The sequence below is a fragment of the Semicossyphus pulcher genome, unplaced genomic scaffold, assembly GCF_022749685.1.
Source record: "Semicossyphus pulcher isolate SPU_LCO1_2020_fin unplaced genomic scaffold, fSemPul1.0.p SCAF_20, whole genome shotgun sequence".
NCBI lineage: Eukaryota > Metazoa > Chordata > Actinopteri > Labriformes > Labridae > Semicossyphus > Semicossyphus pulcher.
The window spans coordinates 4,784,143-4,812,128 of NW_027211694.1; the positions used below are offsets into that span (position 1 = coordinate 4,784,143).

Here is a 27,986-nt window from a genome sequence, read left to right on the forward strand (position 1 = left end):
TTAGATATATATATATTATGTAAAAGTATATAGCTTCACAAAATAGAAATACTCAAGTTAGGCAGAAACAGAAGTTATATTTGAGTAGAGTACATTTACTTAGTTACACTCTACCGCGACCTACTTTTACGCTTTTATTTTGAAGGCGACTGTCCTGGAACGTTTCCTGCTGTCTGTTTAGCTTGACGCCGCGAGAAATGTCTCCAGTTGGGATGAAAACTTCAGTTCTCAGAGAAATTCAATGGGAAGGTGGACGCTAATCATGAAGCTCCTGTGAAAAGTGCCGAAAGTGTTTGGAGTTAAGCCACTGGAGACTGCTGGACCCCCCTTTTAACGTTTCTTGGTCGAAAACTGTAAGTTAACCGAAGTTTAAATGAACTTTTCGAAAAAGAGAAAGTTTTAACGGTTACTTTGACCAAACTTCGTTGGACTGCTAGCTTACTTGTGTTAAAACGTATACCCCTTAATTGGACGTAGCTAGCTTAATACAAAGTGTTGGTGTTAGCTAACGTATCGTTTAGACCATTTCCCCTTGTCAATAACATTTAAGTATATTTTCTATGTTTTACTTATAATGTTAAGTTAACGTTATTTATAGTAACTTAAAAAACAAGTATTATTATATTTTATTTTGTGTTCTTTCTTTGGCATTAAAAAAATCCCACTGGTATTATATTTGAGACTTGATATATTTTACTGTTTATGGGGTTTATACTATTTTATGGGGGGGTTTTTTTGTACGGCAGAATCACTATACTACTCAACTAAGACAAACAGATGCATCACTGGCTACACTTTCATATTAACAACGAATACGCATGTAAAATCCTCTTATTCATATCATATATTATCCATAGAGAAGAACAATGGAAAAAAATGTTCATAGAGAAAGTAATATATCCTCAATTGATACTTTCATGGCATTATAGTAACTTTTAGTAAGATGAATTATGCTTTGTTTGCAATTTAACCAAAGCTAATTTATGCATCACATGCCTATAAATGTACAAGCCAAATCATGATTCACTGCGGTGAGCCTCAAGTTTGACTCCCACCAAGAAAGGCAGTAGCAGCCAACGCGTCACTAGCAGTTTAAAGCTACTTCTGGTCCACTGTCAGCTCCTTTCATTATAAGTCTCAGACTTCTGCAGGCTTTGTTTGGGTTAAACCTCTGCAGTGTACGGTAACTCAGGAATAACCTCCCTCCTGAGGCGCTGCATGACCTGTGCGTGCGTATGATGATGTCTTCTTGGCTTCCGGGGAGACAAAGCAAAACAAAGGATTTTATTCCCTTCTCGGACTATAACCATATTTGTGTCCTGGCGCACTCTTACTGCGAATGGTCGGCCGTTGAGAAGATCCATGCTTTTGCACACTTGCTCGCACAGCCATATTTAATGTTACAGTGGGAGATCTTGGATAGTAAAATAAATCTTCACCTTGCTGAGTGATTGTTTAATACTAAAATAAATAGATCTCATGGCACCACCCACTTCGTTTCCTCAGGCCACAAGCATTTGTTTGTTGCTCAGTCAAGTAAGAGGAGACAAAGTCCATTATTGGGCCTAGTTTGTATTAGCAGAAAAGTTGGCCTACAGTTACATCAACATGGCACAGACCCAGTTTTTTAACTTTTATTTTTCTTGAAGCCACGTGTCAAGACAATCAACAGGCGCCTTTCCATCTCAGCCACCTTTCTGTCTTGACATTTGCATTCCTTGCATTCTTGGTACAGTACTCTTCCCGTGGTGTATTTTGAAAGAAGGGAGGTGGTGCTTTAATGTCACATGATATATTGAGATGTTTACGTACACGCTTCAGAAATCGAATTAAAATCTTAATCTGAAACATTTGTCACACAGGAATATAATTAAAGACCCAGTTTTCTATATGAGCTGTGCGAGTGGCTTTGGGGTTTTCAGCTTGAAGCTTTGTTTTTGCAGTCCTGGCAATTTCTGAGTAAGAGGAAGACATTTCTCCAGAAAGTGCCAGGAAACGCTTCCTGACAGGACTGACTGAAGGTCTTCCTGAGTGTTGGGATGCCTCTGCCTCAAGCCCGTTTATGGTTTCATTCATTGTAGGCACTGCTACAGAACTCATTTGACTTTTCAGTTCTTTGCTCATCTTTAAGTCAAAGTTTACAGCAGCAACTTTGAAATTATGCCCTTAAAAGCCTACTTAGAAAGGGCTACACTGTGCTAAGACTTTGATAACAAAAGCAATGAAAGTCAGTTTTTCTTGGCTTAGTGTGATGTCTTACTCAGTTCCTCCTGCCCCCTTTTCCACAATCCTCTTCCATTTTTCCCCCTTCCTCCAATGTGATTTCTGTCTGTGATGTAGTTTCGAGCCACATGGAAAAAACTGCAATAGCTCGGGTTCAGTGTTGCGGTGCTATCATGTGAGAGTCAGCGAGAGACAAAGACTTGTTTGTGTATAAATGAAGCGCTAGTTTAAAGTCTGGGCTGTCGTTTCTGTCAAACAGTCTGACCTCAGAGCAGCCCAAACTTAAAGTCCACTGGACCATCTCTCAGAGGGAAGTGTAAACAAAGGCAGAGTAGTGCACTGGTGGTTGGGTTTCACGTGGGATTGACTTCCACAAGGCCATGTCACGCTTAGTGTCCACGTTGCCTCTCTCAAGTGCTAGGCCTACTTACTGCGTTATTGGAACTAAATGAGCCTAAAGCTGAAATAATTAGCTGATTTCCTTAATTTTTAAGTGATTAATAATTTGAGTCATTTTGCAAGCAATACTCTGGCTCTCGTATAAGAGGTTTTCAGTCTTTCTTTTGTATTATATGATGGGTTTTGGACTGTTGGATGTATTAAACAATTCATTTGAAGACATTTTTGACTCCGGGAGCTTGTGATTTAGCATTTTTTCACTGTTTCATACACTAAACAATAAGGCTATTAAAGAAAATCTTCACATCAACCAACAGTTATTGGTTATTTACAACCCTAATTCAAAAAGAGTACTCTCTAAAAACAGCTGTTGAAATATGCTACTCTGGTACTTATATTATTCCAACCTCTTCTAATACTACTCACTGTCACACTGTTTTGCTAAACCCACTTGAGAAAGAAGAAAGACCAAATTGTATGATGGCATGAAAAACTAACTTATAGTTACTTATCCACTGTCATTGTTATTGGCTGTAAATTCAACTATAAGGATGAGTAATATCTTGGCAATTGTGTATTGATGGTGGCTTCTTGACGCAGTAATGGAGTCTGACTTTCTCATATTTGTCTTGATAACAAGTTCAAAAGCTTTCTTGACTAAAGAATAAAATGGCACTTTAATAAAATGCCATTTGTTTAAGAGTGATTGCAGCAACACGAGCACATAGTATGATCCAATTACACAGCAGGATAAGACATTGTCTTTTGAAATAATGTTCTTTTAGAATTCAGATTTTGTTGGACAAAACAAGGTGAGCAGTATGTACAGTTACTTACTTTCATAGACCACACTTTCAATCGAAGCAATAATCTGAAGGTCCATATAACATACAAGTGATCCTTAGGTGTACCCTAATGGTTTGTTAATGGCTCTGGTAAGATACAAGATAGTATCATCAACTTGTTAAACGTAAAGCCGGAAGAAAGATACTTTTTAGATGTCAATAGCAAGGGACCATGTATTGAGCCCTGTGGGACACCTTTAATAACATTGAAAATTGACTTGATTTGAAACTATTTGCAAGAAGAGTTGCAGAATCATCAAAACTAGTGGGAGCCAGTTTATTTGAACTTTTTTGGGTTGATACTTGTTATCATTTTTAACCTTACAAAGTTTCAATTTTGCATTTTATCCAACAAGTAACAATGTCGTAAACCATACAATTACTACTATTAAACTCATTAAAGCCACTACTTTTTGTGTTACTTTACTACAGTAACTAACGCTGCTTCTATTACTGCTCCAAGCCAGTTCAATTCTGAAATGCACATCTGTACCACAGCTGGAAGTAGGCTAAATGGAGTACGAGGGTTTGAGGCACCAGCAGAGGCGTGTGCTTGTGTATATGTGTGTGTGTGTTTGTGTTTTTAGAGCACACCACTCAGCATAGGGTCAAGTAATCCCAGACTATTTTCTTTGCAAATGCATTGTCACCCCCCCTTCCATATCTCTTCCTCACCCACACTCTCTTTCTCTCCATCTGGTTAATATTAAAACCACCTTACAGCATCTGAAAATGTAAGTTACATTTTCGGACTGTTTCGTCTTTTTATAAAATAGAAATTCCCTCAGATACATTTGGAGCCGGTCAGAGCATCAAGAAGGTGAATTCAGACAAAGAGTGCAGTATTGTTTTGGACACAGAAGTATATCTAATGAGAAGTTAGATTGTCCTGAATGAAGTGAACGGGTAAGGCTCTTTCAGAGTACATCATCTGTTCATCGATAGTGTTTCCTAGAAGCAAAACTAAAGAATTAAAAGACCCTAAGGGAAATGTGCAACCTCAACACAATACCAGTTACAGTTAATGGTTGTGTTATTTATTTCTCTTTGCGTCAGTGAATCAACAAACAAACCAACACTTAGTTAGTATGGCTTTCAATATTTTCTCAGTTGCTTCGTCTGTAGCTCTCAGCCTTCCTTACAAATGACACCATTCATTTTTTACCACTACATATTTTTAAAGATTTATATCTTCAGTAGGAATGGATGGCTTTAGGCTAAGTAATTACTTCTAACACCTGGCCAATGCAGTTTTTAGGGAACTTTACTCAAACGTATATGAGACTATTTCCTGCAGGGGATTTAAAGTCCTATGACATGTATTAACAAGTGTATGTGGTATTGTGCGAAAATACAAGTTACTGTGTTCATGGTAATGAAACATGAAGTGCAACAGTTTGGCTCAGTAAAGTGTTTTCAATCTTTGAACAACAATGGAGCTCTTTGGCGCAGAGGAATATGTCTATATGTCACAGATAATCGTCCTTTTAATGGTCTTTTTAGAGTTATTATTGACAAACACGCCTGATGTCTCTGACTGAATAAAGTCTTCGGTTTTTGTCTGAAGGGTGGAGGGAGTGGAGGTCACACAGGTCAGTGGGGATGTTGGTACCAGGCAGTTAGTGTTGGTTTTTAGGGAGAAGTAACCTGCTCAGGAATGTGCGTAGAGCTCACTCCTACACTGTGGTGTTATCAATCATCGTTACAAGCACTCTGTCACATGGCGGCAGAGATGGATCCTCATTTTTTTTTCTCAATTATTTATGGATCTGCTTATCTGTGATATGAAAAGAAGAAGTGGAAAATATTGCAGCATGGTCTTGGTAGTTTGCAGTGCAAGCTTAAATGCCATCTTCTGCCATGACTGATGTGATTTGCCTTAAATTCTGAATTGCGTGTGGACTGATGAGATCCTCCCTGAATCTGATTTCTCAACAAAACTAACCCGATTCATGTGACTCTCTTTTTTTAATTCTAGGTTGTTTTCATGCTGCTTTTATGTACACCCAAGGTTGCATGCGTTCTCACCAGAGGACAGGACAAGATAGTTGAGCTCTTCATGCCATTTGTTGTGTTCTGCATTCACACAGAGAGAAAATATTTGGATTCCCAACAAAGAAAACAGCGCTTTTAATTTCTCCCATGGGGTGAAACAAGCAGCTGACCAAACAGAGCTCCCACCCCGGTGAGAGTGAGATGGTTTTCCATTTAAACTCTGGAAATACCTGCAGAGAAAAACATTAGTTGTAAGATGTAGTCGTGTTTCATCCACCCCCCATTTAACGGCACAATTGAATTTGAATGCAGGTTGTTCTAATTTGAAAAGGGAAGTATTTTCTTGTTGTGATTGGTTCCTATGTGCGTCTTAATCACCAGCATTCTGCTTGTAACCAACCTGAATGTTTTGTTTATGGAGTAGTACAAATAAACATAGTGTTTGTTTGTATGACGGTTTGGAAGAAACTTGCTCCCTTTCTGTGGAGTGTGTTGTTGAAATTACGCTCTTAAGGCCCCTTGTGTTCGCAGACCCCAGCCCCCCCAGCTCATAATGAGACCATTGGTTTAATTATGCTCTTAATGCCCACGCTGGGTGTGACACTGTGACCCCAGAGAAGGAGGAAATGAAGTAAACTCTGCAGCCCCTGCCCCCTTACTATGTGAACAAGTAGAGCCACTGTTTTATGTTGTTTTGGGCTTTAGCTGCTCTCTCAACTTACTGGATGTCATATAAACCCAATTAAATCAGATTTGAAGTGAAGAAGTAAGGAACAGACACATGATAATTGTTTGAATACGGTGGTCATGGGGGATACTGTCCCAACTTTGTTATGGAAGTTTGAGATGCCTTGCATGCCGACGCTACTAGGCCTGAAACCCCTGGGAGAATAGTGCCATTATTCCAGATAGAAGCCTCCCCGTGAGCACCCGTGACTGCTGCCCAGACCGCCGGAAATAAGGCTTGCTGGGTAATAAGTCCAGGAGATCACTTTGTTTTTTGTCTCTCAGACAGACAGTTTTTTCTGTGGCACAGTCTGCAGGGTTAATTTGATGCAGCAGTCATTTAGAAATGATGAATGAAGGCTTGTTCCATAACAGGATTAGTGAGTTACACAGTTGTTTTTTTCAAATGGAAAATGTAAAACATGCAGGGAGGCTTTGTAGTTTGAAACTGATGCTTGTACAGGAGCAAAACAAAGCAGTACACATTGTAGGGATTAAGGCGGAGGCTACCAATTATGTAAATGCTTTCACATTCTGCTGATTGTTTACTTGATGAATCGTCTGATCCTTAAACTACCAGAAAAGTCAAAATTAGCCAACACTTTCCTAAACCTCTAGATTGCATCTTAAAATGTCTGTCAACAATCCACAAGTTTCCAACAAGTTTACTAAGATAAGACAAAGAAAAAAAGATTCTCACAAGTGAGTATGGATTAAATGATTAATTAAAAATCTAATTTGTTGCAAATTAATTTTCCATGTGCCTCATTAATCGGCTATGTTTTTCATGTCATCATTTTTGATTATTTCCCTGTTTAGTTTGATGGTCTTTCTCTCTGATTGCAAATTGAATATCTTAGTTTAAGGACTGTTGTACGGCAAAAATAAGCAACTTGAATTAGGGATCGACCAATTATCGGCCGGGCCGATTATCGGCGCCGATATTCGGCATTTTGATACATATCGGCATCGGCCTTTAAAAAAAGAAAAGAAAAATGTTTTTAAATCCCACGGCCGATAAGAGTGCAGAGTGCTCACACACACGGCGGAGAGGAGAAAAAGTTCATTTATTTGCAAATTTTATTTAACTTTGTTTTATTTACTTAATAAAACTTCAGGAAGTTATTTATCTATTTATTTAAATTTTCAGTTAACTTTATAAGAGATGCTGCTGACCCTGGGAACTCCCTGCGCTTTTTGTTTGTTTGTTTAATAAACATATGCTTAAAGGCATTTAAACAAAGTTAAGTGTTGGAGTTTGTGTTATTGAAAATTTTGACGCCAATATTTTCACTTTTACTGCAAATGAATATCTGCTCCAAATATCGGTTATCGGCCTCCTTGACTACTAATAATCGGTATCGGTATCGGCCCTGAAAAAACCATATCGGTCTATCTCTAACTTGAATGCGTCAACTGAAGTTCTGGAATATTGTGATGGACATTAATACTACACATTATCATTATCTGCGTCTCTAGTATGGGGATAAGATCATACAAAGACTGCAGATTTGTGTTTGAAAGGACCTGAAGCTGCACATTTGTGAGAGGTCTTTATCAGGCTGTTTATGCTGTATATTTAAATTACACTGGTTTACATGTGGCGTGACCAGTTTGCTTATTTCTCCACCTACATGTTGCTTAGTAAGCAACCTCTTTTATCCCTTTGCTTCACTCAGTTTAAAAAGTCTTTCCCACAAAGTTCCGGTCCTCCCACCACACTTTGAATCTGTGAACACTCCTGAAAGGATTCTTTCATTAGTGGCGAGCTTATCAATTTTGCATCAGCTGTGACATTTATATTAATATCAAATTTATTACTTTTGCCTTTTGGAAAGTTGACAGAAGTTTATTGAGCTGTTATTGTCTGTAGTTTTATTTAATTCCATTTAGATAGCGGTCAAAATAATCTCATCAGAGGGACGTTTTATTGGTCATTATGGAGCTTTTGATGTTGTCGCACATTTTAATAGAGAGGGGTTTTTCCCAGTTGTCATGAAAATCTACTGCAAATTAGATTCTTTTAGCTCACTCTCTTTTAGATTTACAATCCTTCAACCTTTTAGAGCAGGGGTGCCCAATCCTGCTCCTGGAGAGCTACCCTCCTGCATGTTTGAGGTTTCTCTGCACTTGAACACAGCTGATTTGAATGATCTGCTCGTTATCAACTAAAGCTTCTCAGGGGATTGATAATGAGCAAAACATTCGAATCAGGTGTGGAGCACAGAGAAGCCTAAAACATGCAGGAAGGTAGCTCTCCAGGAGCAGGATTGGGCACCCCTGTTTTAGAGGATTACTACTGGTTTTATTTATACATTATTTTCCCTTTTTAAGTTGTAATAATCTCATAACCATGTACAATTTGTTTACTTCCTGCAATACATTTTGGAGAACCCCCCGTCCGTACTGAGGTTAAACTCACAGCAGACTCTGTTATTCATTAATGTCTTCGTTTTGGCAGAGTCCTTTATGGATCCCTCTCTTCCCTCTCTCTAACTCTCTTCTCCTTCTTTTCTCTTTCAGATTAATCGAGCTGAAGATGATGTCCGACGCGAGCGAGATGTTGGCAGCAGCCTTGGAGCAAATGGACGGGATCATAGCAGGTAACCACATTGTACACTTGGACTTTAAGAGCTGGCAGTAGCACTTTGTTTCAAGTGGGCATGGCATACCATGGGGTCTAGCCACATCTGGAAACCATTTCATAGCCCGCTGGGAATACTACGTCCAGTGGAAGGGAGTACAATGTGTCCTTCTCCTTCCTCTTCTACCTGCAGTTTAATTTAATCCTCCTGCTTGTGCATAAAAGTTTGGAATAATGCTGTAATTGTGCAGCTAGATCTCCGGCCATTGCTGCTTTCACTGCATTCCTGTACCATGAAAATGAAAGCGAGTTTCCATTGTCCCCGCAGTGACGGAAACTAATGATTATTCAAGCTCTGTGAGTTTGGATTACAAACTCCTGCCTGGGAACTTTTGGCCACACTCTGTTCTGGTGCCGCTGCAGATGAGCAGAGCAGGCTTCACTCTGAGTCCCGACTTTTCCGCTGATGTGTGTAATTATAGCGCTGACCTTTCCAATGGGAGCAAGGCGACTGGTCACGTGACTCCCCCCGGTCCACCCCCCTTGTTTCCGCAGAAACCACAGCCGTCACTAAGCCCCACTCCCACTCGCTACTGTGGGGGGACGCCATGAATGTTTGGATATTTATTGATTTAACTCCCTCTTTGTTAACGTTGGACATCTATATTACGGCTGACATTTAAGACAGATGACAGATGGTGTGGAGAAGGCTGGAGCACATGACGGGAACATCACGCACTTCAGTCAACAGGCTGCTGCATTTGCTTCCAAGAAAAAAAATCTGAAAATATGGTTTCTTCTTACATAAGAGAAGATTTAATTTGCATTATTTACTTCTACTGGGTCACATGAGGTTTGATAGAATCTCTTTGAATATTTGTTTCCCCCATGTCTTATGGCCCTAATTAACATTAGTAAATGTAATAATAACATTCGTTTACTGAATTTGGTTTCTGAAAACCTTCTAAGTACCTGTTAAGCGGCTCTCAGATTTGATTTGAACCATAAAATATCGCTTTAATAAATGCATGTGCGCTAACTTGAAAGTTCAATGTGTTAAATCCACAATATCTATTAAAACATGTGCTGACAGACTAATAAAAGTATGCTCTTAAGCAGTCTTAATCTTTGTCCAAATGTAGCATTTTTTGTTCGAGCCAGATGGTTTTTTAATTTACATTTTGGGTATTTTCTAAGAGAAACCATTCTTATTTATTATGTTTTGCGTATTTACAAATTATACTATACCAGTGTATACCAATCTGTAAAGTCTGTTTTCTATGACGCTACTAGCTAAACCATTCATTGTCTCTCAAGTTGGCCAAAGCTGCGATCCGAAGTATTTTTATACAAACATATTACTAAAGGGGTCTGCTCAGTGGTGCAGTGATTCGCACCGTTGTCTCACAGCTCGAACCCCGGTTTGGGACGAAGTGGGCCTTTTGGGTACTCCAGCTTCCTCCCATAGTCCAAAGACATGCTCGTGAGCTTAACTGGGGACTCTAAATTTCCCATAGGTGTGAATGTGTGTGTGTGTCAGCCCTGTGATTGACTGGTGATCAGTCCAGGATGTACCCCGCCTCTCGCCCAATGACAGCTTGCATAGGCTCCAGCACCCCTCCCCCACGACCCTGAACAGGATGGATGGATATTGCTGAAGGGCTTTTTTACTTTCATATTGTGCTAACTTTGGAAGTGGAAATCATGCCCCTAGTGTTTGTGGTTTTTAAACAAAAGCATGAGTACGCACCGGCACCACAGTATAAACCTGACTAAAGGCCTTTGCACACATCTGTCTGTGTTGGTCCTTAACTACAAGTCCGTGTATGCACAGAGTTTTAAATATCCGCTCTGTTGCTTTATTTGCACTTGCACTAGATGAATGCGTTTGGTACCATGTGGCGTCAGACACAACTTCCAAGTTCAGTAAAAGAAGTAAACATGCAGTTACACAAACACTAAAATTTACTGCTTTGAGTAGTCATCCTGCTTCCACCACACCCACTGATCAGCACCAAATGTGGCTCTGGCTCTAAATCCTTCCCTTCATGTCAAAGCCTGCTGATTAAACATTTTGAACACATTTTGGTTTCTAATAGCCTGGCAGACAAATAACCACGTCTAATTTCACAACTTCACGAGTCTTTTCCTCTCGATCTTTCCCAGGCTCCAAGGCAATGGACTACTCCAACGGGCTGTTTGACTGCCAGTCGCCCACGTCACCTTTCTTGGGTGGCCTTCGGGTGCTGCACTTGCTGGAGGACCTGCGGGGAGCCCTAGAGCTCATGGACAACGAGGAGAAGGACAACCTGCGATGTCAGATTCCTGATTCCACAGCAGAGGGGCTGGCAGACTGGCTGCACGGACGATTGGTAAACAGTTCATTTTTAAAGTGTGATTTAGCCTCACACGTGTGGTTTTTGTTTTATGTGTTTGAAACCAAAGACAAAATATTTCTATAAATTTGTGCAATGCTTGTTTTCTGTTCGGGAGCGTGTTGCTGCTTTTGATCGGTCGGGTGCTATACCTTGTGGTTGGTGCGTTTCTCTTTGGTGCCAAGTCTTGTCTGTGTGAAATCCAGATAAGATTTAACACAGTTACACATAGCCGCATGTGTTTCTGTTGAAACGATCGGATACGTCATTGCTTTGTTTTTTCCTGTGCTACATGCACATAGGAGTTAACCCCCCCCTTTTACCTTCAGTGTGGTGCAAATGTAGCTGAGGCTGATTGCTAGCGGCCATAAATTGCACTTCCGCGATGTAGTCACAACAAGAACAGTAAAGCTAGCAAGCTAACAGCTAGCTGTATCGATGACTTGTATTTAGGCTGACAAAGCAAGGCAAATTCATTGTTCAATTAATTCACTACACAGTCTTGTCAACACATTCAAACTGTTTTAAACATAGTTAAAAGATTGAATAAGCGTAGTGTGAGTATGTAAACAAATTATACATGTTGACTTTGAAGTTTTGTTGTCATCAGGGACAATCATTCACAACATTGTTGCCTTAACAGGACGGTTAACAACGGCTAACCTAAGTACAGCTATCGCTATCTTTAGGATCAAACCCTGTGGGAGTTTTTTTCTGCAAAAGCACTGACCTGTTGCACTTTGTAGTAAAGTAAATATTCCGTATGCCTCTTAGAGATATGAATGCATTTACACATTTTCAACATCTGGATAGAATGCATTTCAAAGCACTTCCTCAGGTTGTGTGAGTCATTGGATTCCAGTCCATCTGTAACGTGTCTTGGACGCATTTACACGAACCTCTTTGGATATCTGATCGCAATCTGATCAAAGATGCATGAGGTTTAAACTGATTCCTTTTGTCACTGACCTGAGATAGAAAATGACATCATACATCTTGCAGCCAAAGTTTATTTTAGATCTAAAAAAGGACTTAAATTAGTGTTTTTCTGCAGCCCATATCTGTGTTTGATGATATCAGTGTCTTTACATGGTCCAGTGGAAGACGCAGCCTGTTATGATTTACTCCATTCCCTTTCCAGTGACTGTTTATTGTAAAAGTTCTGTTATGACATGCTTAGTGAATGATGGAGTTTCTATAGGAGTCCTGCTGCAAATACTTTCCATCCTCCGATCTCAGGCTGAGACTCTTGTTTTTCTTCCCTCACGGCCTCGTCGCTCCACGTGTGATATTTGAGAGAAGAGTTTGCTTTTGATTCGATTTTCAAATCACTTGCATGTGAGAACACTATTGACCCTCACAGGCTTCTCTGAAAACTCTTCTCACATTTTTGTTCTGTGTTTTTTCAACGGAAGACCGTGTGAGTTCATTGTAAGAGGTTTTTATGGTTATCAAATGAGTGGTATGTACCCATTAGAAGTTCTATTCGGCTCAAGGCTGGTGCGTTTTTTCTTTTGGACTCCTCAGACAGGCTTGCTTTCAGTGTGACAGCCACAGTCCTGCCCCCTCTTTTTTTCATGAGCGTTCCTCTCAAAAGAAATAAGACATTTATTATCTGACGCGGCAAATTCAGCTACTTCCTATAACAACACAAATCAACAAGTATTGTTTCTCCTTTCAGACAAACGGTCACAGCTCAGAAGCAGTCTACCAAGAACGTCTGTCACGACTGGAGAGCGACAAAGAGTGTCTCATTCTTCAGGTTTGTGATCACAACCCTTCATTGTTGCTACAGAACAGCAGAACAATTGCTCCTAAATAGCTTATTAGGTAGTATTATCTGTGGCTGCTCTTAAATAAATTACCTCTGACAAAGAGGCCATGTTCTCAGTCCCAACTGTTGGTTTTATTCAGCAGACTATCTTTAAACAGCATTAAAATTGAATACAAACATGCTTTTGTCATAGATTTCAGATCCATAAGTGTCGGCTGATCATATTTTATGATATTATAAACTTGTGTTTGAAATTTAAATTTAAATTTTGTTAATATTCTGTGAAGACAATTTCAATGTTGGAACCAATGACTGTATATATAGATGGACAACACGTCTCCATCGGCTGCCATTGTTGAATTGATGCCAAAATAGCCCCTGTGATAGGCGCTGCCATCTTGCGATGGTGACGTCATACGGAGCCAGAGACTGTACAGCAGAGATCGGCGAGTGAAGCGGCTGTAGCCACTTCGGCTAACCCAAACACACACTTAACTTACTGAAAAAACAGCTAGAGTCCCGCACACCGGCGTGTTTAACAGCTTCTTGTGTTGGTCTGAGGTTAACGTTCACAGGTGTGGAAACTTCAATGACTGTAGTGATTGTTTCAGTTACGTTTCCACCCGCAGACCGTCCTCTAGTCTGCTCACCCAGAACTGATCGGCTGCAGGAACCGAATTTGTCAACAGAGCTGTCAATCATCATTTTGACAGCATCAAATAACTAATTACAAATAAACTTGTCAGAAAAATGAACACTTGGACGTAAATCAGCATGATAATAACTAACTATAATGACAGAAACCATGTTTGAGAAAAATTTATCGGGCGTGTATTTTAAATTTTATACTTTGACCCATGTACCACCTGTTAACATGGAGGAGGTGGGCTTTATGAGCTATACTGCAGCCAGTCAGCAGGGGGCGATAGAGATGTTTTGGCTTCACTTTTAGGGAGCGGTCATGTCGTCCATCTTTTTATACAGTCTGTGGTTGGAACCTTTTAAATATTTCTGGGAGCAGGAAAAAATGGTTGCTATGTTCTTGTTGGCATTGCTTTTTTATAACTTGCATTACTCTTCACCAAATTTAGATAATGTGCACTTATCTTGTTAGGTTGTAAAACATGATGGCCTTGTACCTTAAGATTGTGCTGCAATTTGGGGCGCTGCTTTAGCTCAGTTGGTAGAGCAGACTCCCCATGTACAGAGGCAACAGCCCTCTTCTCACTGATCATTTGGTGCATGTCGTCCCCCACTCTCTACTCCCCATATGTCCTCCCTATCTTCAACTATCCTGTCCAATAAAGGCAAACAAAAAACATTTGATCCAATTAAAGGTTAAGGGTGGGATTATTCTGAATGTCTCTCAATGTTAACAAATCCTTCAGAAAACCAACAATTTGGCGCTCCGCCTCTCAGCACTTTCCACCGTCCCTGCCCTGTCTGTGGCACTCAGGCCCATTGCCATTCAATCATACTTAAGATGAGATCACAAGTAGTGTTTTATTTTCTAGAAAGGCTCAATCATTTACTCAAGCTGCTGGGAATTGTAGTGTTTAGCCGATCTTACTCAAACAGTTATACATCAACTCTCAGGCTATTTTCAGGGGCAGATTTACTCACTGCAGCCCTGCATCAGAATAACATATCTTGTATATTTCTTACTGTTGTCCAGGTAAGTGTGCTAACAGACCAGGTGGAGGTGCAAGGTGAAAAGATACGGGACCTTGACACGTGCCTGGAGCATCATCGACAGAAACTAAATGCTACTGAGGAGCTGCTTCAACAAGTAAGGCCTCTACAGAGTTTCCTAGCAGTTATTGCAGACCAAAATAACTCCACATTTTGCTTTAGAGCAGCTTCACTGTGCACATCTTGTTCTCCAGGAGCTCTTAACCCGGTCAGCACTGGAGACCCAGAAGCTGGAGCTGATGACCGAGGTGTCCAGTCTGAAGCTGAACCTAACAGCTGTGGAGAGAGATCACAGGGACAATGAGGTACTTAGGACTCCGTGTGAAGTGGAGCAGAGATGGCTGAAGTTCTCAGTTGCACCTGCACCGTGTTTAATGTGACGTGCGACTCTGAATCCTGGCAGCAGCCCAGTCATTGTTTTAAAGTCACAAAAGGTCCGTCACACTCCACTGGAGGACTCGGAGTCCTGTCATGTGGTGGAGGGTGAACTTCTTCAAGGGTTAGGCTCTAACACCCCTTGAGCTCCGGCAGCTGTTTCCTGTCAGAAGCCCCCCCCTCTCACTCATGCCCATACCTCTCCCCTCTCTGAGGGGCTAAAAGGCTGTGAGAGTTATAGTTTCCATACGCCCTGTCCACTAGCTGGGACGTATATTCGGGGGATATTATGTGTTCTTTCCAGACAGTAAAAGCCTGAAGGAAGCTGGCTGGATTGAATGCAACTGCTTTTATTTGTTTTTGTTTCCATTTAGCTTTAAATCAAACCACAGAACGAAGAATGCATATAGTCCCACATGAGCAATGCTGACATGTTCCATTTTCTGTTTTTGTTCAACCTGTAGTACCTGATATAGGCTGTGTCCCAATCCAGGGGCTGCAGCCTTCGAAGGCCGTATTTGAAGGCCAATTGCGTCACGGAAGCGCGTCGAAGGCTGTCCCGTTTCAAAGGCTCCTTCAATGCGGCCGACAAATACGTCCTCAGTTTCCCCGGGCGCGAAGGATCCATCGGGTGCATCCTTCGCTGCCCATCGTATCCCGAGAAGCATTGCGCGCCAATTCAAACGAAATGGCGGACTTTTAAATGGCCGAGGAAAACACGTTAAAATGTAAAAGTTTTTGGTTTCAACTCAATCGAATAGCTAGTGTAAACATGTTAAAGAAAACGAAAGGGCCCTTGAAACAAATTATCATTAAAATAACCCGTTGCTAGGTGATATTGATATTGCTACCCGTTGCTAGGTGACACAAGGGTAGACCAGACAGTCTCATTTCAGTTCGGCTTTAACAGTATACACAGACTATGAATGGAGCATCCTCCGTGGACCGCCTCCTTCGAAGGCTGCAGCCCGTGGATTGGGACACAGCTTCATTAGGTACACCTGTACAATCTAATGCAGATCAATACAACAGCACTGCCATGGATTCTGCTTTCATGACGTTTAGTTTTTGTTGACGTTAGAGTTGTTCAATTATATTGAGATGTGTCTCTACTTTTCTGTCCTCCCTATTTACACACATGAGGGGGCCAGAGTATTAGGAACACTCCTGAATATAATGCAGCTCAGTACAGCCCCACCACCAATTATGACCTTGACGCTGAAATATCATTGAATTAACACCTCTGTGACAGCTTTAAAAAAAAGCCTGTACAATACAGGCAACATTAAAGCAAATCTTATGGCTGAGCTGGTGTATTGGATTACATTAGATTTTTCAGGTGTACCTAATGAAGTGGCCGATGAGTGATGTAAAAAAACAAGCCCTTAACCCTTCTTCTCGTCACAGTCATAACCCTGTGAAACGAGAGCACTCGGAGATCTCACACATACTGCCAGAATCTGTGCAACTCTTACCACCATAAGCAGTGTGTAACAATAGTAAAGACGTCCATCAACTTATTGTTTGTAAGTTGATGGATGCTGTTCTCCCACTTGGGACACAGGGCTTTTAATGTGGACTTTAAATCAACAAAGACACGATTGTTGGAACTGTGGTGCCAAAACTATAAAGTTTTTGTCATTAATATTTTTGGATTGTACTCAAATATTCACTGTCCGACCGAGATGAGCTGTAAATCACTGAAACACTGATGCTCTCCTGTTTTTATTATGCAGATATTTGCTGTGGGTTGAAAACCTTTAGAACTACGGAACATCAAAAGGCCCAAGTCGCCCAATTTATCCGATCAAATTCAATGTGGGCCTCTTTACCATCAAGATAATGATAATAATCGACCTCACATTTAATGGCACTCTCACCACAGCACAGGGCCTCATCACTGTTGTGTGTTGCTGATTGTGATAGAAGCAGTTTCACACTAATTGACCATGACGCCTCCCTGTTGTCCAGGATTTGTCTCCATGTGTGAACTCTCAAATTCTCTCCAGTGGGACGTCAGTCTGAAAATAATGTTTGGTGCTTTTGGCAGGAAATGGCCCCCCTGTTAAAAAAAATCTGAACTCTCTCCCACACAGTCTCCAGAAACCTCCCCAGTGCAAGTTTTCTCTGAGATTAATGGGTAATGGAGTCCTTTTCTCCCTCCCCAGGGCCTGTACCAGGAAGTAACGGACCTGCGGTTCAGGGTGACTGATATAGAGAATGAAAGACTGCAGAGTGAGAAGAAACTCAAAGTTACCAAAGTGAGTGTGTGGAGATCACTGCTGGAGACAACTTGATTGTTTACCTGTAAAAGAAGATCTTTTTAAATGTCCCCCAACATGTTTAAATCCTTGTTATCTCTGCTCCCCCTTTCCACTGTGATTTTAACATCTTTCTGCATCATGCTAACCTTTCAAGCGTCCAAAGTGGAACACTGTGCGCTTCACTGGCGACGAGGTGAACGAGGTTTAATCTCCAGAGTGTTTCCCTCTTCTCCTTTCTGGCCCTTAAGATCCTCTAAACCTGCTCCTTCTCCACTGCTGCACACTGCTTTCCTGACTTTCACCACGCTCGCTGTAAGTGCTTTCACCTGCACCGTTTTCAGGATTCTTACCTGGTTAAAATGTCCTTTTAGCTGTAGACTGAAACAACATTTACTCCTGACTAGTGTCTGTTCAGGTGTCACAGTGAGAATCCCCTTTTGTGGCGTGTTTCTCCAATTATAAAGCTACACGTGATGATAATCTGAAGGTCGAAGTAGCTCTTAGAAAACTGAGATGTTCTGCAGCTTTTTTATGTGAATGTTGTGTTTTTTGGTGTGTCCACAGGTGAGTGACTCGCGTGAGCTTGCACTGAATAACCTCACAGTGTGTTTAGTAGAAAATATGGTGTTTGAACTTCATCACCAACTGACTAATTCCTGCAAATGTCGTGTTAACAGAAGATATAGTTTATTCTTACAAGATGTGGCAGAGTCTACCAGCAAGGGCCAAGCATGCTATAATTAGCTAATTAAGCAGAGGCTGATGGGAATGGTGTTAGCTTTGCAGGTGTTCGATTATAAACCAAACTATTGTTAACATTTAAAGCTGTGGTAGGACAACTTTGTAGGGTCAATGAGTGTGAGCTGGATTTTAAAAGTATATGCAGCTTTGCATCCAGCAGTGCATCGCTATCATAGCTAACACGGTAACTATCTCTCTGCCCGTGTTGTGTCACTAGCTCGCTAGCTCTAGCTTGTGGAAGACTCCGCTTATACCCAATAAGTGTACGTTAAGAGTGTGCACAGGTGGGCGGAAAAACATTTGATTGTATCCTTTGGTCCAAAAGTTATTGCATGAACTTATCATCGGCCTGCAGCAGCCACAGATGCTGTATTTCTAGTGTCTGTGCATTAAAAGTAAATCTAGAAGAGGGTAAATGGATTCTATCAGTCTGATTTATTAATAAAGAAATAATGACTCTCTCACATTACAGGAGGAGCTGCAGCTCCTGCAGAGGCAGCTGGAGGAGCGAGAGGCCGAGCTGAGGAGGCTTAAGGACGAGAGCAGGCCGAGAACGGGGAGCCACAGCAGAGCTGAGGGAGGAGAGAGAGGTGGGAGCCGCTTCGATCATTGTCTGGGAGCTTCTCGTCTTTGTGGAGTCTGACTCTGATATTACAGAAGGGTTTATGAGGATTAGACAAACAGACATTTTACATTCCAACAATACCAGACCCCCCTCTAACAACCTTCCTGAAGGAATTATGGGTATCTTGATTTCACCTGGATTTATTCAGTCATTATTTACAGTGTAAACTACAATAAGGTGATCTGAGGCCGTTTTTTTTTAACTTAACTCCTTATCTGTCTGTCTGTTGGCTCCATACCAAACATTTCTGACTGTTTTACTCCTTCTACCCTTTGCTGGCCTTATCTTATCCCTTCTGGTGGAGGAGGAATGCCTTTTATTTTAAAGGGAGTCTCTTATACATGTCTGCCTGTAAACATGTGCTGTACAGTATCAAAGGTATTTGTTATGTCTTACTGTACAGGCAGAGAGATGTTTCGAGCTACTCCCCCGTCTGGGTCAAATGTTTGCTTTTCAGAAAACAAAAAAACTGCAACGAAAAAAAATATGATTTTTAAATGACTTGGACGAACAGAACAGGGGGTTTTCTGTGTTTAGTTCTAGTCGGGTTTTATCTCTTTTGTTTTTATTGGCAAAGAGCAACGTGAAACATTTTAGAATTTCTTAATTTTGTAACTTTTGTTTATTGAAGATGCGATCTTTGATTTTTGGACCATTTGGTGGAAGTTGAATAAGATGTAAATCCAACACTAACATTAAAGTATCACCTAATATAAGAGAAGATTTTATAGTGCCAGATAGCTCCAAAAATACAGAACAAAATTAGAGAAATACAAAAAACAACTCAAATTTACGTGAAGATATAAAGTGTATGGGTTAGTGCTGAAAAGAAAAACAATATTACAATAGTTATCTTCAAAAGTAGGCAGGAAGTAATGGAGTAATAGAGTTGTTATTGCGAATAAGTGCTTTTTTACACATTGCACATATGTCCAGTAGCTAGTATCTGACTTTGTCTGAGTGTACAGTGGATTTACCCAACATTTAATGCTGAAAACAGCTGCAAATGCTGGAAATAACACTGATGAAAAAGATGAGACGGAACCAAAACTGTGAAGTTGCTGGTCGTTAAACCAAAACTGAGCTGAAAGATCCTAAAACGCTTCATAAAACGGAGCAGAACTCTAGAGTTTGATTTTCTTGGGATGCTTCAGTGCAACAACGTTTTTATTAAAGAAATATAATCATGGATATATTGTTCATGTAAAATGTATAAAAGCAGCTTTAAAGTTGTTAAGAAATAGATTTTAAAAGGTTTAAATTTAAATTAAAAAGACTCGATATTTGATCTTAATCTATTAAATGGCCTCACCACAGTGTAATGATAAGCTCTACTCTCATAAACACACTTCAGAGTTCATATGAGGTTTGCCCTGTAGATAAACATGCTTTGGATTACATTACCAAGTGGTTTGCACATGTTTGATTGTGTAGCGCTGCTGCTAATACGCACAGAAAGTCCCTGTTTTCAATAGTTTGTGGTGATAATTGAATCAAGAGTTTACTGCAGCAACAAGCTGAAACAGCAGCCCCGCTGACCAAAACACCGAGTCCCAGCGGCTTCATTATCTCTGCTTCCTGCTCGCTCATTTCAGAGCCAGGGGGAGTTGGAATTAATTAATCCTTCCACATGTATAAAATATCTGTTTTGTATTACAGACGCAGAAGTGTTGAAGATGAAGATGGTTTTAGAGTCACTCGCTTCAGCCAACGATGTGAAGGTAGGATGCGATGAGACGCTGAGGTAATCAGCAGCAGCTGAGCAGCTGCTTTGATTTACTCTAAACAGTCGTAACTGTAACATGAGGCTTTTTTATCTACAGGAAAGAAGGATAAAAGAGCTGGAGGAGTCACTGACAAAGAGGCACAACGCGCAGGAGCCAGTCAAAGGTCAGAGAACAGCAACTTTGTACAAAGCAACGTTTTGGGAGAAATGAATTAGTCATTTAGAGAGCTTAACATGTGATCAGCATCTTAAAGGGCCAGTTTGCCGATTTTCAACCTCAGTCGTGTCATGCTATCACGGGGAGCTAACGCCATTATGGTAGGAAAAAATGCAGTTTCGCTCTGTGCGTTTTTTGGATGCTATCCGCTTCTCCAATGGGCCCTGGGAAAGCTACACTTCCTCAATCTATGGCGCCCGCCTCCGATGTCATGTCGCGTTCAAAATCGTCAGGTTTGAAATGTAGACTGCTGACCTGAAGATTTTTTAGATGATCCACCGGTATATTCTCGTCGTATTTCAGATTCTGTACCGCTGTGAAAACGGTAGTATTTCACTCCAGCGTGTCTCTCTGGGCTGTTCCTTTCAGAGGGAGGGGCGCAATGCACACTGGGTGTTGTAGGAATTTAGAACCGGCAAAACCAGGAGCTGTTTGGACAACTTTCTCCACAGCTATGGCGCCAATTTCAAATATTATTGCTTCTATCGATTACAGAGAACACCAGCTTTGACTGACAGCAGCTTTTTGCAGGGGCGAACTGCTCCTTTAAGTTTGCTGCTTTGAAACTGAGCCAAAGCAATGATAAGTTTCTGTAAATACATATTTCTCTGTTACAGATTCAGTTTTTGTTGAGGCTGAAATATTTTACATCCTTTTATAGTCGTTATATCTGTCTGAGTACTGTTAACAGGCATTTCTTAGAGGTATTGATAAAATCTTTCAGCAGGTATTTAGATAGACTAAACAGTCCCAAACATCAAATACAAAAAGTAGCCTCCATTTATTTACTTAAACGTTCCTGTGACATTCCCCGTAAAAGTTTATTACAGCCTGAAAATGTGGACAAACTTTAAAAGTGAAATATAAACTGAGTCTTGTGAGTTTAGACTGCAGAACTTCCCTGAACTGTCCTAACCTTCCTCTCCCAGAGAAGTTAAAGGAAGACGACTATGACGATATCCCAGATGATCCCTCGCTTCCTGTATCCATGGAGGTGGATCAGGTCACCGTGGCGCTGGTGGGGGAGGCAGGAAGGAGCTCTGGCGAGGTAAACACAACGTCTGTCAAAACAATTCGCAGCACAGGATGAACCTCAGACCAGACTTCCTTTTGAGAAAAGCTCAATTTTGGCCTCCCACTCTGAAATTGTTCCTCTCAGGAATTCAGAGCTTCTCTTCGGGTTATTAAGTTTTGAGTTGTGTAAATGTTCTGCTGTTAAGACAATATGCTCAATTAATCATGCTGTCTGCTGTGTGTTGTCTCAGTCTATTCCTTGTATAGCAGTGCTCTCTGAGATGAATGAGCTGGACAGAGAACGACAGTTACAGGCAGCCCAAAGGTAACATTTTGAAAGATTTTTCCCTCCATGTTATTAAAACCCATTTGTTTCAGCTTTATTTCGTCTCATGGGTGGAATTAAATATCCAAACCACATGCGAATGCACTCTGCTGATGAAGTTTTGGACCTTTCTAAAACGTTCCCACGGCTCGCAGGGCGCTTTCACACCTGCAGTCTGTTTGTTTGATCCCAATCAAAGACCACATTGCTACAATGTTTTGCCTCGAGTTCGGTTTGTGTTCACACGACAGCTGTTACCAGCGGACCAAAAGTACTCCCTGAAGTAAACAGAGAGAGAACAAGAGGAGAGAGAAACGCAGACTTTAATGTTTTGTTTGAGTGTTTTCTACTTTTATCCGACATTGTTCCAAAACAATCAGTTCCTTTCTCCTTTAATTTAAAGTTTGATTACGTCTGTATTCTTGTGCGTTTCCACAAGCATTTGTGTTAGCATCTAATTTCTATTAGAGCCCTGCTCTCTGGCTGCCTCTACAAGTGTCAGCATCCGTTAACAACCCACAATGCACTGTGTTTTGTGCTGCTTCCTGTATTTAAGTCCGATTATGTTCTCACCTGAGTCGAACCCGGGGCCCGGGTTTGTTTGGAAACAAACCGAGTCCTGTCTTTTCTGGCGGAGCACGGTCCGGTGGTTTGGTCCCCACCAGGGTTCAAATGTGTGTTCTCACCTGTCCCGACGTTCAGACTTTAAAAGTCTGGACCAAAGCTGTCAGGCATGATTGCATCCTTACTTACTAATAAGAATAATAAAGGAGAAATATATTCCACACTAGTATTTGCAACAGTATGTGTGAAGTCAGAAAGAAGCTTAAACACTTGAGTTCTTTTTATTACAGTTCCTTAGACGTCCCACAGCCGGGCAGCTCAGCCAGAACCATCAGCACAGAGCAGGTAAGAGCCGGCATGTTGACTCTTTATTACAGAGACGATAACGTTCTGCCTCCACATTGTAAAATAACATTATTAGTAAAAGCTTACACATTTACATTTTTCATACATTTTCATGCTGACCTTTGCGTCTGTCCATCTAAGTAAGTTGAACTGAATGTGTCTTCTGTCAGTCTTCATGTAGTCACAGGACCAATCACAGGACCTGCAGCCTGTCCTGAAGTCAGTCCTGCTCTGACACCTAGTGGTTAGATGCTGTAACTACATGCTTTTTCTCTTTACTTGCTGCTTGAACTTTATTTTACTCAAAGGCCAAAGTTAAAGCAGGACCCGGCTCCTCGCCGCCGAATAAACCAAACGCCACAAGCGACGAGAGCTTTGGTACCAAGAAGGCTCGCTCTTCTTTCGGCCGCGGTTTCTTCAAGCTGCGAGGAGGCAAGCAGGCGGCCAGCTCTCCAAACCTGGGTGAGAATCTGACACTTGTATCATATTGGCATTTTTTCACCATTTTTACTTGTGTTTTCTGTGTGGTTACTGATCCTCGTGTTTGTTTCACTGCTCTGTAAATTGTGAAGACCGCAGCCGGAGTGCCAGTGAACCTGCGTTAGGTACAGTAGAGCAGAGAGGGCTTGTTTTCCTGCAGTATGGCGGCTCTGGATTATACAACTGGATGGGAATATGGACAGAACTGACACTGAAATGTGAACATTTAGAAAACTGTTGGTCTGATGTTCACAAAACTGTTCTCTCATAGACGGACAACTGTAGTTTTTCTTTAAATCAGTGGTTCCCAACCTTTAGTAACAGACTGCATGTTTACATGAAAAGCTCAGTTAAACAAAGAAAATAACTGCAAGGGCTTTAACAGTTAAAACTTCACTTTATTTCTCCAGAAAAGTTGGGAATCACTGCTCGAAATCTTGATCGAAAAGATGTTTTCTTCAGTTTCTTGTGTCTTGTTCAGGTGTGAGGTTTTTACTGTCCAGTTGTCCCTGATCCACGACTTTAAACCATCTGCAATGAAGCCGTGTTGCTGATACTTACTAGTTTCTCATTGTCTATACATGAGAAAATCTGTAGGTTGTGTGGTAGTAATTAACCGGTCTGTTGCATGCGTGGTGTCAGTTCTTTTTTAGATTAACATCGGATCATAGTGGTGCTTCTGAAGTTCTGTTTGAAGCTAACAGTGGGTGCTTCAGCCTTGTTGGAAGTATGTTTGTCATCATGTTAATGCGTATATATGTATTCTTTCAGCTGAAACAGAGCGTAAAGGCACAGAGCACTTGGACTTAGCCGGCGTTCCCCCGCGAAAATCCCACGATGCAGCTCCTCTGCCGTCCTCGCCCGAAACCAAAAAGAAGTCAAAGGGCTTCATGAAATTCTTTGGCAGGTAAGAGTCAAGGGTCTGTCGGCTGGAATTGAAGTCATCAGGTTATTATGTTTGATCATTTATGATGTGAAACTCCTGCAGACTAAAGAGGAGTCACTCTACCTCCTTCAACCTCGATGATGCAGCAGAGATGGAGTTCAGGAGGGGCGGAGTCAGAGCCACAGCCGGACCCAGACTCGGCTGGTCACGTGAACCAAAACACAAGTAGGAAACAAATCTTCATCAGCCTGTGTTTGTCTGCTAAAATGACGTTCCAGTTGATACACTGTGATCAATAAGCCTCCTCTGTCCCGGTCAGTGCTGTCGATGTTCCTTTCTCACGCTGGAGTAAAGAGGAGGTCTGCGGCTGGATGCATGAGCAGGGCCTCGGGTTGTATGTGGCCCAGGGTCAGAGCTGGATCAAATCAGGACAAACTCTGCTGCAGGCATCACAACACGATGTGGAGAAGGTGAGGACTTCTACACTGTGGTATCGTACTTCTTCCGCCACAGTTTGTAAACGTGTATGATGTTGTGTTTCTGTTTCCTGCTCAGGAGCTGTGCATGAAGCAGCCGCTCCACAGGAAGAAGCTGCAGCTGGCTCTGCAGGCGCTCGGGTCAGACGAGGACGACCTCAAAGGCAGACTGGACCACAACTGGGTGACCAGTGAGTGTCCAGACATGTCATTAACAGAAAAAAGCACTGTAGGACTTTTAATTGGTATTAAACAACCAACGTTTCTATTTCAGGGTGGCTGGATGACATCGGCCTCCCGCAGTACAAAAGCCACTTTGATGAGGCTCGTGTTGACGGACGCATGCTGCACTACATGACCGTGGTGAGTCACTGCAGCCTGTAGAAGCTTGTAAAACTTTAAAGTGAGGAGAAACTTTTAACTCTGAATAAATCATTCAGCAGACTTTGTGATGACTCTTTGTTGTTTGATCTCGTCTCCCAGGAGGACTTGCTGTCTCTGAAGGTGGGCAGTGTTCTCCATCATCTCAGCATCAAGAGGGCCATCCAGGTCCTCCGCCTCAACGCCTACGAGCCCAACTGTCTGAGACGACGACCCTCTGATGAGGTATCACACAGGAAGCAACGACTTCTATTCTTTTAGTTATGAAATAATTCTGCCCCTGAAATCATCATTATAAATAAATAAATCATGTTTATCTTTGTCCAGAACAACATCACACCAGCAGAGATCTCACAGTGGACCAACCACAGAGTGATGGAGTGGCTCCGGTCGGTGGATTTGGCAGAATACGCTCCGAATCTGAGGGGCAGCGGTGTTCATGGAGGGTTGATGGTGAGACAAGAGAAGGATTAGATGAAATGTAACAAACCCAGTGGGGAAACAGACGATTTTAGAAGTTATTCGGAGAACATCTTGAAGTTAAAATGGCAAAGTAATACTAATTTTTTCTAGTAAAATGTTTGACTTTAATCTAAGATATTCTCTAAGATTTAAGTGGTACATTTAATATAAGAAATTTTATTTGACAAAACCCACTTTTTTTTTCTGTTTCTGTTCTTTTATTTATGCAGATCTCGGTGAATTTTCAAATGTTTTCTCTTAAATTTTCACACTTTTATCTCAGAAAATATTCACTACAGTCTGTCGTGTTCTGGCTGTTTCCCTACTTGACCTCTCACCACCTCTTAACGTCTGCCTGCTCTGAAGGTGTTGGAGCCTCGCTTCAACGTGGAAGCACTCGCCCTCCTGCTCAACATCCCCCCCAACAAAACCCTGCTGAGACGCCACCTGGCCACGCATTTCCACCTGCTCATCGGCTCCGAGGCGCAGCGGCTCAAACAGGATTGTCTGGAAAACCCAGACTACAACGTCCTCACCGCCACAGCCAAGGTCAAGGTAACTGCAGCTTGTTCTGCTTCACAAACAAATATCAGCTTCAGTTGTACTCATCCTCTCAGGCAGAATAAATGTCAGTCTAACTGCAGTTTCTTCTTTTATTGTCGGTCACTCAACTGTAACTTGAGGCTCATGTAAGTCTCTAATAACTCCTCGCTCCAGCTTCATATTGAACAGATAATAGAGTGATTTGTTGTTTTTTTGGTGGTTATGAAACAGGCAGAAATTGCTTGTTTTGTTGAACAACAATCCGGAAGTCCCTAAAGTGAGAAGCTGAGAGTGGAGAATGTTTTCCTTGAAATATAATAAATTAATAAACTACCGGTAATTGTTTCCGATCTACTTGAAATTGGCACAAAACGTTTTATATCTGCGTCTTTCCTGACATCAAAACCGCGTCTTGGCCGGCTCCTAATAGTCTCGTGCTTCCTCCTCCAGCCTCGACGCCTGTCATTCGGCGGTTTTGGCACTTTGAGGAAGAAACGTCACGATGACGGCGAGGAGTACGTCTGCCCCTTGAACGTAGAAATGCCAAAGAGCAGCAGCTTCCAGAGAGGGGTCCGGATCTACGAGGAAAACTTAGAGCACCTGGAACAGGTACGGAGACGCCTCCTTCATACAACTCAAGAAGGTAACTTTGGATTGTTATTGAGTTTTGATCTGATTCGTGTGTTGGCTGACCCTTTGTGTTCGTGCAGATGGAAGACTCTGAAGGGACTGTGAGACAGATCGGAGCATTTTCTGAGGGAATCAACAATCTAACGGTGAGGCGCTGACCTGCTCCTGTGTGATTCAGTACCTTTGCTTTAAACAAAGGTAGAATAACGACCAACAATGGTTTTCTTCCTTCTCTCTGGTTGTGTTTCAGAGCATGCTGAAGGACGATGAGTTCTTCCACGAGATCTCGGTCTGCCCTCCGGAGGTCGACACGGCAGAAACCGACAACTCTGGCTCCGTTTGAGACGAAATGTGCCGACACAAATCGCTCCAGCCTTTGTAATAGACCATGTGAGACCTTTAACAGTATTTTCATCATTCAGAAGTACAGCCATAGCTTTCATGACCATATGTATATTTATTGAAGCTGCCAAACCTATAATGCATGAACTGAAAATGCAGGATTTTATGACATTAATGTACCTCTTCCTGCATTCGTTTTATTATTCAAACATCTGTGTTGTTAGTAAGTGAGGTAAGAATACTTATTTTAAGGCGTCCCCCTCAGCTGTCCCCTCCTGAGTCAGATTTATTTGTGGTACGTAAAGTTGCTTTGTTATTTTTAATTGCAGCAAATGTTCTAGTATTTCCTGCTAGTTGTTTCTAGCCACAAAGAGTTCTTGTTTTTAAGTTTATTTACAAAAAGATGGAGGTATTGGCGTTGAGACAGACATCTTAGAGGCATAAATAAATCTAAAATTATCTCCATGGCTAGAAACAACCAGAGGAAGAGAACAGTTTGTTTTTATCCAAAAGTATGTTTTAATTACTTTCTCTTTGAAAGTAAGGTGAGATGATTAAAACCATCCTTATTTCTGTGCTTAAAGTTTGAAGCTACAGCTCGTAGGTGATTAGCATAAACACTTGGAGGATAACTTTGGGATTTTTCAACCTAGAGCCAATTTTTCCGTGTGTAAGTGACTAGTGGAGACAACAGTTAATAAAATCCATCCAGTATTCAGGGAGGGAGCACCGGCCGACAGCCGCAAAATGAGATACAATGTAACTAAACGGGGCACCACACATACGCCAATATACAGCCACTAAAAGCGCTTGTTTTTGCTACTGACAGGCTCAGATCGTTAAAATAAATGTCTTGTCTGACACTTGTTACAGACAACAACAGATGGCATAAGGTAAAGTAGCATGGCTGCCACAGTGTTGTAAGTAGCAAAAACAAGCGCTTTTAGTGGCTGTATATTGCCGTATGTGCGGTGCCC

The 27,986-nt window shown here is 41.5% G+C and overlaps 1 protein-coding gene across 1 annotated transcript; it reads left to right on the plus strand.

Moving 5' to 3' along the window:
• Nucleotides 1-255: 255 nt before the first annotated feature.
• On the plus strand, nt 256-27,802 carry ppfibp1a (PPFIA binding protein 1a). Its single transcript, XM_069670865.1, has 25 exons — nt 256-353; nt 8,712-8,791; nt 10,939-11,144; nt 12,829-12,909; nt 14,597-14,710; nt 14,808-14,918; nt 17,157-17,249; nt 18,466-18,583; nt 20,278-20,339; nt 20,442-20,508; nt 21,491-21,609; nt 21,827-21,900; nt 22,755-22,809; nt 23,118-23,271; nt 24,061-24,196; nt 24,278-24,400; nt 24,495-24,645; nt 24,731-24,842; nt 24,926-25,014; nt 25,135-25,257; nt 25,360-25,485; nt 25,861-26,049; nt 26,488-26,646; nt 26,748-26,813; nt 26,918-27,802. Exons 2-25 carry the CDS (start codon nt 8,728-8,730, stop codon nt 27,008-27,010), a joined length of 2,685 nt encoding a protein of 894 aa, XP_069526966.1. The 5' UTR covers nt 256-353; nt 8,712-8,727; the 3' UTR covers nt 27,011-27,802.
• Nucleotides 27,803-27,986: the final 184 nt, after the last annotated feature.